Source organism: Geotrypetes seraphini, chromosome 3 (assembly GCF_902459505.1).
Source record: "Geotrypetes seraphini chromosome 3, aGeoSer1.1, whole genome shotgun sequence".
NCBI classification, from domain to species: domain Eukaryota; kingdom Metazoa; phylum Chordata; class Amphibia; order Gymnophiona; family Dermophiidae; genus Geotrypetes; species Geotrypetes seraphini.
The window spans coordinates 305,474,460-305,486,595 of record NC_047086.1 but is presented as its reverse complement, the minus strand read 5'-3'; the positions used below and the strand labels follow the sequence as shown (position 1 = coordinate 305,486,595).

Below are 12,136 nucleotides of genomic sequence, written 5' to 3'. Positions count from 1 at the left end.
AACAATTTTTTCTACTTTCCAAGTTCCAGCTAATAACAGAAGTCTAGGATTTTTAATGTCCCTGTGTGTAGAGACCCAGTTACATTTTTTGTTTGTTTTTATCTGGCTTTCATTCAAGCTAGTGTTTTTCTAATTTATATAGCAGTTGTTGTGGGAGGAAGTGTACACATGAAGCTGCATTCCCTCCCCCCACCAAAAAAAAAAAATCAACACATATGAATGTATGTATTTTGGATATGGATGTATGTCGATAGACCAACTCTAATTTACTTTTATTTTGTTCTCTATGCTGTTATCAATTCTTATGAAATTAAGAACTGAAATAATGTATTTTTGGCTTAGCAGTTTCCTCCTGTTCCTTCAGGCTTCCAGGTCAAACAACTGTGCCAAGGCATTGTGAGCCTTCATTCACAACCATGCAATTAACCTAATCCTTGCACGGTTTCCTTCTTTAGGAAATACAAGCGACAAAATAAACATTTTGATATGATGTATTTATATTTACATGGTACATTTTATAAAGCAATAACTACATTGACCCATACATATTAGAAACAATACAAAAGAAGTTAAGAACTAAAATGTACATCATACACTTGTATATATATTTTTTACACAGAGGTAAAAATGCTTATATAAAAAAATCCATACAACAGGGTTTTACTTTTAGTATACAGATACATAAGGGATGTATGCTTTAGGCACTTTAATTTGTTAATGTGAATTACAGCTGAAAAATGCTCACAAAACTAAAAAAAAAAAAAAGACTTTTGGTTAACATTTTGTTACCACAGATACAAAAATAAAATCTGGATCTTCGTCAGTGATTGATGTCAGTATTGCAAAGCTGAATGGGAGAACACCTATACATGGCAAAGTGGGGATCAATGAAAACTATATACAAAAAGCCCCACTTTCTGACTGTGCCCTTGTACCACTGCCTTCATAAACAAAGCAGACTTGAAGCGAGGTCTAAACGTCATATAAAATAGCTGGAAAGAAAGGAAGGACATTAATAATAATAATCATAAAAAAAGACACTGTTAAAAGCATTTTCTATAATAAGTTTACTTCAGTAAAAATAAATAGGGGCACTTATGATTTGACTGAACTGTAAGATCTCATATTAGTGTTGTGCTTTGTACAGATCCTACAGAGATATATGAATGTGGAACTAAAAAAAAAAACAACTAAAAGGCCATCCTATCACATTATTTTGAAGCTGGCTTGATGTTCATTAGACACTATGGCGAGATTTGTCATCTGCTTAATAATAGGCACACGATATTCTTCCTTTATACAACAAAGTCCTGACTACCTAAAAGAAAACCTATCCCTTTTGATTTGAACTTAAATTTGAATCAAGCCACATAAGTCTAGCACTGGAATAGTCTGTACACTACACATATTAGTTCAACGGAGAATCTGTGAATGCTTTTTACCTTAGAATTGTAAGAACATTCCAGTGAGAGTGGCAAGCATTTATCAAATTTACTTGGCAAAATAAGTTCCTTTCTTTTAAGACCGATGTCAATGTGCAATAAGAGGGAGGGTAAAGGCATGCATTCACTGGCAATTACTACAGAGTAATTATGGCAGGAAAAGAAATGCCAGCATTCACAAGCCAGTCCCTAGCTGCCTCAAAAATATTCCGATTGTACTAAGCTATTTAGCTATAACTGTTCGAAGGTTTTTTTTTTAATACAAAATTATTTGGCTATTTCTTGCAATATATTAGAAAAATACTCTTTTCTAGCTAATTACAAGCCTTGAAGACAATGATAAAATTGTAATAAGGTTCAGATATTAATCACCAACAATGCTCAAAGCATAATATATAACCATGTATAACCACAAGTTAACATCCACCGCTTAAAAATGACACTGCACAGTTCCTGGAGTGGGGCAATGCTGTTCAAATACATGGTTTTATTTTAACACAAACTTAGAACGGCTCTTTACAAAGCACAAGTTTCACTTATGAAACAAATCAAGAGAGATCATTCCACGTGTGTATAGTGTAGTACACAAACACACCAAACCAGAGATGGATGTCAGGTAATACGACATCACCACAAGCTCCTCTCTATCCCAACCTATAGCATGTGTGCAATCATAGGGCATTTTACAGATGGTGGAAGGCAGCACACTGGCATTTCTCACCAAAAATGGGCTTACCAAGCCAAAGTTTGAGCTTTGAAAATCATTTGCTCAATTACATATTATATCAGTGGCAAGATAACATATGTTATCATCTTCAGGGAACTGCAATTACTACTAACATAATATATAACCCAGTGACTGCCTTTTCTTGTTCCTTAAATTATATCATGCGATTTTTAGAACTGTCAGACTTATAAAACTGGCCAGATTTCCATATAATCATTTATGTTTTATTTTTCCATGTTGTCACTTTTCAATTCCCCCCCTTCCAACACTCACCATTAATTGGAGCTATAGTACTTCATAGCTTGTTACTGATCACTTGCATAAAAATTAGTTTGATTAAGTCTGTACCAGATGTGTGTTCTACTACAACATGAAAACATTTAAAGTAAAATTACAAAATCACTTTACATTTTACTGGATTCCAAAATTTAAATTTAACTAAAAAAATGTTATTTATAAAACAATTTACATTCCAATTTCCCTTTTCTGTGAAATAAAAACATTAGGTGAGAGAACTCAGAAACTTAAGGTAAGGCCCATTTCCCATTGTCAACCAAACTGTTGAACCCCTTGAAAGCTGAAAACAAAACATTTGTTTTTCTAAAAGAAATGACGACGACTCAAAACTACTGCTTAAGTGAGTGTTTTTTTGGCTTGGAAGTGCAATAACAATACTGTGTTATGGTACAAGTTTGTTACGAACATGCGCTTGATAATAGTTAAGCAAAGAATACCTGACTGTAGATTAAAATACTTCTGGTGGGATTTAATTCCTTTCTATCATACATTCCAAACCTCTGCAGGAAGTGCCAAAGCTTGTTATGTACAGGAGGTACTTACTGGGCAAGCTTGGGCTAAACAGGTACAATCTTTCCATTGTTTTCTCAAACCCCACCACATTCAGCAGCTCAGATCTCAGCTTTTTCACTGCTGACTAAAGTATAATCATGTACCAGATGTTCTCCACAGTTACAGATTAATACAAAAGTCTATCCTGTAAATTAGTTTGTTAGATCCTCCAATGAGTGATCAACCCACAGTGGTCTGAAGACCAAACTTGATTTGCAGATGGTACAAAAGCCGCCTGCACTTGAATATGAAAGGTTTTCAAACACTTCCAACCAATGTGCTCCTGGATTCATAATGAAAGCCAAAATACAGTCTGCATGTGGTCATCCAGCTGCTTTGTGTTTCCCACCACAGCACCTGCACATAACCCCACAGTGGTAGCATGCCCGTAGAGGCAAATAACAGCACATGCATGGGGCAAAGAAAGACAACGTGATAAGGGCCATCCAACGAAGACAAAACTTTTCATCACTGGTGTCACAAGAACAAGGGTCTGTATAGTCTCCTTCAGGATCAGACATGCAGTGATAGAGCATACTGTCTGCACACCACATGCAACTGACTCGACGGATGCAGGTTCTGATGGGATCTGGGGCATCCTGACACTTGCCCCGTCTATTCTCTTCATGATTGAACATGTCCCTACAGTAAACACATCTTGACCTCTCCCCATCTTCCTTCCTCCGTCTTGATTTACGTGCAGGTTGAGTCTTTATGACTGCACCCTTCAAGTCTCCTCCCAATCCAAATTCAGAGCTGTCTACATAGGGATAATTGTAATCATGTTTTGAAATTTCATTTTTGGCAAAACGTACGTATGATGAATCAACATCCTCTCGATTAATTGGAGTATGTCTGTAGTCCTCATAACCTCTCAGCCAACTTTTCTCCCGTGGATTAATGCGCACTATTTCTTCCTCTTCATATCGAAAACTGACATGCCGAGGGGATCTAGGTTGACACTGGTATGGAAACAAAACTAAATCAGATTGTACACTTAACACACAGATAAATATAACAACTAGAATGTAAACCCTTTTTAAAGCAAAGATCATGAAACAAATATAATATACAGATTCCAAAGCCATTAGTAAAAAGCATCTAAATTTTTAAAGGATTTTTAAATTGACTTTTCTCAGTCTACATGCTAAAGCAAGCATTGGGTCATACATGACCCTTTTGACCAGTGACCCAGGACCCATTCATAACATGACCCATTTTTCACTCAGAATATATAGAATGCAATCAATGGCAATTCTGTGGCTGTTTAACAAGGAGAAGCCTGTCTCCAAACATTCTGCCACCTTGCTAACCATGGGAAACATTCTCCCTCAAATTGACCATAATAACAGATAATGTGAAGTAATATTCGAAACAGCTTAAATAGGTAGGATCCCTATGTTAAAATAAATAGGTCACATTTTGAATATACTGTATAGACCCAAGACCCACTTAATTTTCTGACTCATACGACCTGCTGACCCATTGTTTGCTGTTATTAAAAAAAACTCAAAACAATTCTTGAAAGGTTTGTAAATTATTCTTATGAGTGGTGGTGTACAGCAAAGTTACATACCTGTAGTAGGTATTCTCTGAGGACAGCAGGTATATATTTTCACATATGGGTGATGTCATCCACGGAACCCAGTATGGACACCAAAGTGTACTGTCACTTAAAAAATTTGTTAAGACAGTTCCTGTATCTTCCTGCATGATGTCAGCTCATAGGATAATCAGTTCAGTAACAAAACTAAGAAGCCAACTAGGGGAGGTGGGTTGTGAGTATATATACTTGCTGTCCTCTGAGAATATATGCTACAGGTAAGTAACTTTGCTTTCTCTGAGGACAAGCAGGTATTATATTCTCACATATGGGACTCCCAAACTGCCAGGATCAAAAGTCTGGAGAAGAATAATTTACCTATAAACTAAAGCCTGGGAAAACCCTAACGGACTGGAGGGAATATTGGCATCCAGGAAATAAATAGATTTTTCAGAGCCCCTTGCCCAAACATCACTTTGTGGGAGTCAATAAAGGATAAAAGATGAGGAAAACTCACAGCAGGCGTGCTGCTTCTTCACAACAATGCACTGATGCACTTCATAACAATCGCAGGCTGCCATCAGCAGCTGAACCATCCACCCTACAGTCCTGACTTGCCTCAGATTATTTCCTGTTCTGAGTTTTGAAGAAATCTCTCCATGGACAAGTAGTTTTCTAGTGATGAAGATGTCAAGGAAACTGTAACATCTTGGCTTGAAAGTCAAACAGAAGAATTCTTTTCAAAGGGGTTAAAGTCATTGCAGGAAAAGTGGATGAAGTACATGAGTTATAAAGGGACTATATTGAAAAATAAAGCAAAAAGTCTTTGAAAACTCTTCTTTCTTACTGAGGTAGATAAATTATTGAATGCCACTTGTAAAAGTCTCTTAGATATTTCTTAACAGCAGTTTTTGAAAGAAATACTACATACATCATGGGTTATGGCACAGCAGTAACAAGAAATGGTAAAAAGATCAATCACTAGGGCAATGTATCGCAAACTGTGTGCCGCGGCACACTAGTATGCCTTTTGAGATTTTAAGTATTCTGTGGCTCACAGGGCAGGAAGAGAGGCCTGTGTCAGCTGACTTCTACCATCGTGTTGCGCGTATCTGCCTGGACTCCTATCTTCCTCATCTCCGCGCCCCTGAGACTCCCGTCTTCCTCGTCTCCGCACCTCTGGACCAGCAACGGTAGCTCTGTGCGCTTTTAACTTCGGCACACAGCTGCTGCTAGTAGTAGTTTAGCCTGTCACCTCCATTATATGCAAATCTCTCTCATGCATATTCATTAGGGTTATCCCAAAAACCTGACTGGCTAGTGGTCCTCAAAGACAGGGTTGGGAAACACTGATCTAGTCCATTTCTGGTTGTAACATTGTCTAGTGGTAGGCTTCTTGGAAGCCTTTAAAATGTCCTTTACAGATTGAGAAAACTGTAGAGTGGCAGTTAGGTTGAGAGGTACCAAGCTGTCAGGTGTAGAGACTGAGGTTGGGATGAAGCAGAGACCCCTGACTCTGTGTAAGCAGAGACAGAAAAACTGGTAGAAGTAGAGGCTCCCTGCTGCTGAGTTGAAGTAGAAGGGAGAACCACGGTTGTCTGGGCCACCGAGGTGCTATGAGAATCATGGTGGCATGTTCTTGTTTGAGTTTGACGAGTGTCTTGAGAATGAGAGGAAATGGAGGAAATGCATACAGAAACTGAATCATCCATTCCAGAAGAAAAGCATCTGCCTCAAAGCGATGAGCAGAGTATATCCTGGTGCAGAACTGAGGCAGTTTGTTGCTGTGGGGAGACACAAAGATCCATGTGAGGAGTCCCCCACTGAGAAAAAATGTGATGGAGAGGTGAGGAATTGAGTGTAAATTCATGAGGTTGTAGAAGACGACTCAATTTGTTCGCCAGACAATTTGTCTTTCCTTAAATATAAACCGCTTTCAGAAAGGTGTTGTGAAGGATAGCCCAATTCCAAACATTCTGAGCTTCTTGGCAAAGAGGGAGAGATCCTGTTCCTCCCTGTTTGTTGACGTAGTATATGGCGACTTGATTGTCTGTCCGAATGAGTACTTGATCGTGGAAAAGATGCTGAAAAGCTTTGAGAGCACTGAACATTGCTCTGAGTTCCAACAGATTTATGTGACACTGACGATCTGTGCTGGACCAATGGCCCCCCAAGCGTAGGTCGAGGAAGCTGTCGTGAGGACCTTCTGATGAGGGGGACGGTTGAAACAGTAAACCTCTGGAAAGATTGGAAGAGAGCATCCACTAGTGAAGAGACTGTCTCAATGAAGGAGTCACTGTAATGTGCTGAGAGAGTGGGTTGAAAGCCAGCGCCCACTGAGATCCCAGGGTCCACTGAGGAATTCTGAGGTGAAGTCTGGCAAAAGAAATCACGTGAACTGTAGAGGCCATGTGACCTAGAAGAACCATCATGTGTCTTGCTGAGAGTGAAGTGAGGGAAGACATTTTGTGACAAAATTGAATAAGAGTATCCTGACGTTGTTGAGGAAGGAATGCTCCGAGTTGCACAGTATCCAGTACTGCTCCGATGTACTGTAGAGTCTGAGAGGGCTGTAGTTGGGATTTTGGAAAGTTAATTTTGAACCCCAAGCTTTAGAGGAACCAAGTAGTCCATTGGGTCGCTACAATAACCCCCTGAGATGTTGAATCTTTGATGAGCCAATCGTCCAGGTACGGGAAAACCTGAAGACCATGGTTTCGCAGAGCTGCTGCTACCACAACAAGGCACTTGGTGAAGACTCTGGGAGATGATGCCAGGCCAAAGGGTAGCACTCTGTACTGGAAATGATGATTTCCTACCCAAAATCGGAGAAACTTGCGAGAGGCTGGATGAATGGGAATGTGGGTATAAGCCTTTTTGAGATCCAAAGAGCATAACCAATTTTTTTGATCTAGAAGGGGATACAAGGATGCCAGAGACAGCATCCAAAATTCTTCTCTGACAAGAAATTTGTTGAATGCTCTGAGATCCAAAATAGGTCACAGATTGCCCGTCTTCTTCGGAACTAGGAAGTAACGGGAGTAAAAACCCCTGCTCTGCTGTTCCAGAGGAATTTCTTCGATGGCACGAAGACGAAGCAGAGCTTGAGCTGCCTGAAGAAGGAGGGCAGTCTGGGATGGATTGGAAGGATACTCTCTTGGAGGCTGATCTGGAGGAATCTGGATGAAATGAAGAGAGTAACCTTCCCTGATGATAGAGAGGACCCAGAAGTCAGATGTAATGAGTTCCTTTCGGTGGTAATGAAGATTGAGATGGGAGGAGAGGACAGATGCAGAACGACCGAAGTTATGCTGTTAGATGGTCAAAAAGACTGAGAGGCCTTGGGTGGAGCAGGAGTCTGAGGTTTTTGTTGCCACTGTTGCTGTTGTTTCTTAGGAGCCGCCCTTGAATAATGAGCTGCCTTCTAAGGAAAACGCCTCTGGTAGGATGGAACAGATCTATAGCCCTTGGTCATGGAAGGCTTTGGCTTTGGTCTAATTATGGAAGCAAAGGACTTCTCATGTTCAGATAAACGCTTGGCAGCTCCCTCAATAGAGTCTTCAAACAAGTCATTGCCCTGACATGGGATGTTAGCAAGTCGATCCTGCAGATTCATATCCATGTCCACGATACGAAGCCAGGCAAGGTGACGCATGACCATGGAAAAAGAAGTGACTCTAGAGGACAGTTCAAATGCATCATATGCAGATTGAACGAAATGCATGCGAAGTTGACTCAGAGTGTTGTGCAGTTGTTGACCAAATGCTTGAGATAAGATGTGAAGCTAAAATTGTAGTTCAAAACTCGGGTTGTCATAATTGAATTTTGATACAGTCGTCGACCAAACTTGTCCATAGTCCTGCCTCTCTTCCAGGCGGGATGGTGGCGTAAACCTTGGCAGGATTGGTTCTTTTTAAGGAAGATTCCACAAGAAGAGACTGATGGGATAATTGAGACTTCTCAAATCCCTTACAGTGGACCATCCGATATCGAGATTCCAACTTTGCTGGCACAGCAGGAACGGAATATGATGTCTCAAGATTTCTTTTGAAAGTTTGAGAAAGAATGCCATTTATGGGTAATTTGGGAGACTCCCTAGGAGGATGAGGCATTCCCAGTTCTTCCAGATACTCCTTAGAACAGGGGTGCCCAATAGGTCGATCGCGATCGATGGGTAGCTCGCCAAGGCAAAGTGAGTCGATCACCCAGGACTCACTTTGCCTTGGCAATCTATCAGGCCGATCAGTCTTCCTCTCCCCGACGTCAATTCTGCCGTCAGAGAGGAAGTTCGGGCCAGCCAATTGCTGCCTGGCTGGGCGGAACTTCCTCTCCGACGGCAGAATTGACGTCGGGGAGAGGAATGCTGGTCGGCCCGAAGCAGGGAGAGCATGGAGCGGCGTCGGCTTTGGGGCCTGTTATCCACTGGTGGCGGTTTGGGTCCTGTTCCCCGATGGCAGTGGCAGTGGCTTGAGGAAGGGCAGGGAGAAAGAAAAAAAGGGGGCAGGCAGGGAGACAGAAGGAAAGAAGAGAAACAGAGAAACAGAAAAAAAGAAAGGGGGCATGAAGAGAGAAAAAAAGAAAGGTCAGGGAGAGAGGAAGAAAAAGTTGGGGGAGGGAATGAAGTGTGGAGGAGAGGAAGCATACAGGCTGAAAGAAAGATTGGATGCACAGTCAGAAGAAGAAAGTGCAACCAGAGACTCATGAAATCACCAGACAAGGTAGGAAAAATGATTTTATTTTAAATTTAGTGATCAAAATGTGTCTGAATTTATATCTGCTGTCTATATTTTACAATATGGTCCCCTTTTACTAAACCGCAATAGTGTTTTTTAGCGCAGGGAGCCTATGAGCGTCGAGAGCAGCGCTGGGCATTCAGCGCAGCTCCCTGCACTAAAAACTGCTATTGTGGTTTAGTAAAAAGGAAGGGGAGTGGGTATTTGTCTATTTTTGTATGGTTGTTACTGAGGTGACAGTGCATAGAGTCATCTGCTTTGACCTCTTTGAAAAAACCCTGGAATAGGAATGATAATTAACAATTTTATGCGTACAGTGTGCGTTGTGTTTTTTTAAAAATTTATTGTCGGTAGATCATTTTGAGTTGGTCATTTTAAAAGTAGCTCGCGAGTCAAAAAAGTGTGGGCACCCCTGCCTTAGAGTATTTTGAGTCAGAATCTAAAGATATGTTAAGATCTTTACTCATTTTACATAGAAACTTGGTAAAGGATACCGGGTCTGAAGAAGAGTGACCTTGCTGAGGAGAAGGAGATTGAGAACCCCTCGAGGTACCTCTCATAGCAGAGAATAAAGGTGAAGCCTCTCTGGAGTATTGATACCTGATATCTGAGTTGAAAGGCAAAGATGACCCATTTCTGGAATGTGAAGAGAACCTCACCGGAGAAGAACTCGACTGACGAGAATAATGAGGTTCCACAACAGGTCTCCTCGACGAAGGAGTCTGTGGTCTCGAAGAGCCTCAATGTCTGGAGAAGTGAGACCTGTCTCGAGAAGAAAACCTGGGCCTCGATGGAGAAGGTTGTATCGAATCACGGCCTCGTGATTGTCTGAGATGAATGTCGAGGCATCCTCACCCTGTGCCTCGAAAAGGGCAATGCCTTATGTGTAGAGGTAGAGCTGGAAGTCGGAGGATGACACCAAAAAGGACTCAGCTCCTTGTAACGAGGTATCTCAAGGCACTCTTAAGGACTCGACTCTTTGGATAGAGTGATCAGGTTGAGCTTGAGGCACTGCCAAGGACTTGACTCCTTGTAATACTGCTGAGTGCTCAGGATAGACTGCAGGAAGCAGAGTCGAGGCAGGAGTAATTTGGGCAAGCATGTTACCGAACTCCTAATGCAGAAGAGTAGTCAACATATTCTGCAAAACTGGCACCGAGACCAGTGAATCTGGTACATTTGGTTTGGTTATAGTCTCCGAGGAAGAAGACCTCGAAGAAGAAAGGTGTCTCGATTTAGAGACTCGTTTCTTAAGAAGCTTCAAAACCACCGGTTCTAAAGGTGGCATGTACAGAGGAGTTGGCTTAGTTTTCTTACTTGAGGGAGACAATGAGGATAACGTCTCCTGAAGAGAAGATTTAGCTGATTTCCCCGAAGACGAGGACTTCCTAAATGAGGAAGATTTGATTAAGGTCAAGGTGAAAGGCGGTAGCCCCGTAGAAGATTTCACTGGATTTGGGGTCGAGGTCGAAGTTGGGGCTGGAATTGGGGTCAGGGCCTATTCATACCGCAGAATATTTTTTCTACCTGAACTCGACGATGTTTAAGGGCTTGAGTTTGAAGTGTAGCACAGCGGGCACACGACTCCGAACAATGATCAGGTCCTAAACACTGTACACACCACTTGTGTGGGTCAGTGAGGGAGATCGTGCGCTGGCACCGGCTATACTTCTTTAAGCCTGTGACCGGCTGGGATATAGAATGAAAAACAGCCGCGGCTAAATTGAAGCCCGCAGGCTGAGGTGCGGGGTAGGCCCCGCCATGACCCGAAGAAAATAACAAACAAAACTTAATGAATTTTTGTGTTTTAAATGAAACGCGCAATAAACACAGCAACCTTATTAAGAAAAAACACGAGCTGCGGTTAGAGAAGGCACGAGTAGAACTAAGTCTGGCGCAGAGCGTTGAAACGAGGACTTCTCAGCTCTGCAGAAATCTGAGGAGATGCGCGCCCTACGCCAGGTGGGAAGGGACTCACGCATGCGCGGTGCAGCAGTCGCAAACTTTCTAAAGTTTTACAAGCAAGTCTGCTTGCGAGGCTGTTCGTATCGGGGCTCCATGGATGACGCCACCCACATGTGAGAATATGATGCCTGCTTGTCCTGGGATAACACCTTTTACTGTGCTGGTTGTACACGGTGTATCTGCTAATTGAGGGGGGGGGAGGGGTCAACCTCGATAATGGACAGCGATGTTTCGTTGAGCCCTGCTGGTCCGGGAGTTCCCCCACGCCCTGGAAGGCTATCTGGGACGCTGACTTTGCTACAGGAAGTGGCGGGGATGAATACTCTGTCAGCGCGGTTCAGCTCACCCCTGACCCCGGAGGCAGTTCCATTCTCGCTGGAGTTACTGCTATCGCCAGTGTCTGGGGGACCTGATGTTCAGTGAGTTTTGGGAGCTGAAGGAATTATTTCTAATCAAATGGGTGTTTCTTCTTCTCAGAACTTTCCTACTCTCCTCAGCCTGCTGAAAAAAACAATTGTGATTGATATGGAGGCAATCTGGGAGGCTATTGAAAGCCTGCATAAGGTATGCTCCCAATTTATTTCAATTTCACAAGTTTCTTCTGTCCAAATAAAAAATTTAGAAGAAAAAATTCAGCATCAAGATATAAGAATGGACAAAGTTGAGAAGCAGGTCTGAGAATTAAAAAATTATTTTAATCAGCAATCTAAGGATAAAAGTTTGTTGATTAGGAAGATTGAGAACCTGGAAAATGCAAATAGGAACTTAAATCTTAGACTGATCAATTTTCAGGTTTCCAGGCTACAATCACCTAAAGAACTTTTTCAACTGTTCTTAACTTCAGTTCTAAAATATCCAAAGACAACTATGCCCCCAC

At 41.8% G+C, this 12,136-nt stretch overlaps 1 protein-coding gene across 2 annotated transcripts in view; it reads right to left on the bottom strand.

The window, feature by feature from the left end:
- Positions 1 to 475: 475 nt before the first annotated feature.
- The window catches only part of SPRED2 (sprouty related EVH1 domain containing 2), a 422,525-nt gene continuing 410,864 nt past the window's right edge, over positions 476 to 12,136 (bottom strand). For both annotated transcript variants that reach the window (XM_033937521.1, XM_033937522.1), the window contains exon 6: positions 476 to 3,980. In XM_033937521.1, the coding sequence (XP_033793412.1) occupies positions 3,342 to 3,980 (639 nt within the window). In that variant the 3' untranslated portion in view covers positions 476 to 3,341. The remainder of the gene's footprint in view (positions 3,981 to 12,136) is intronic.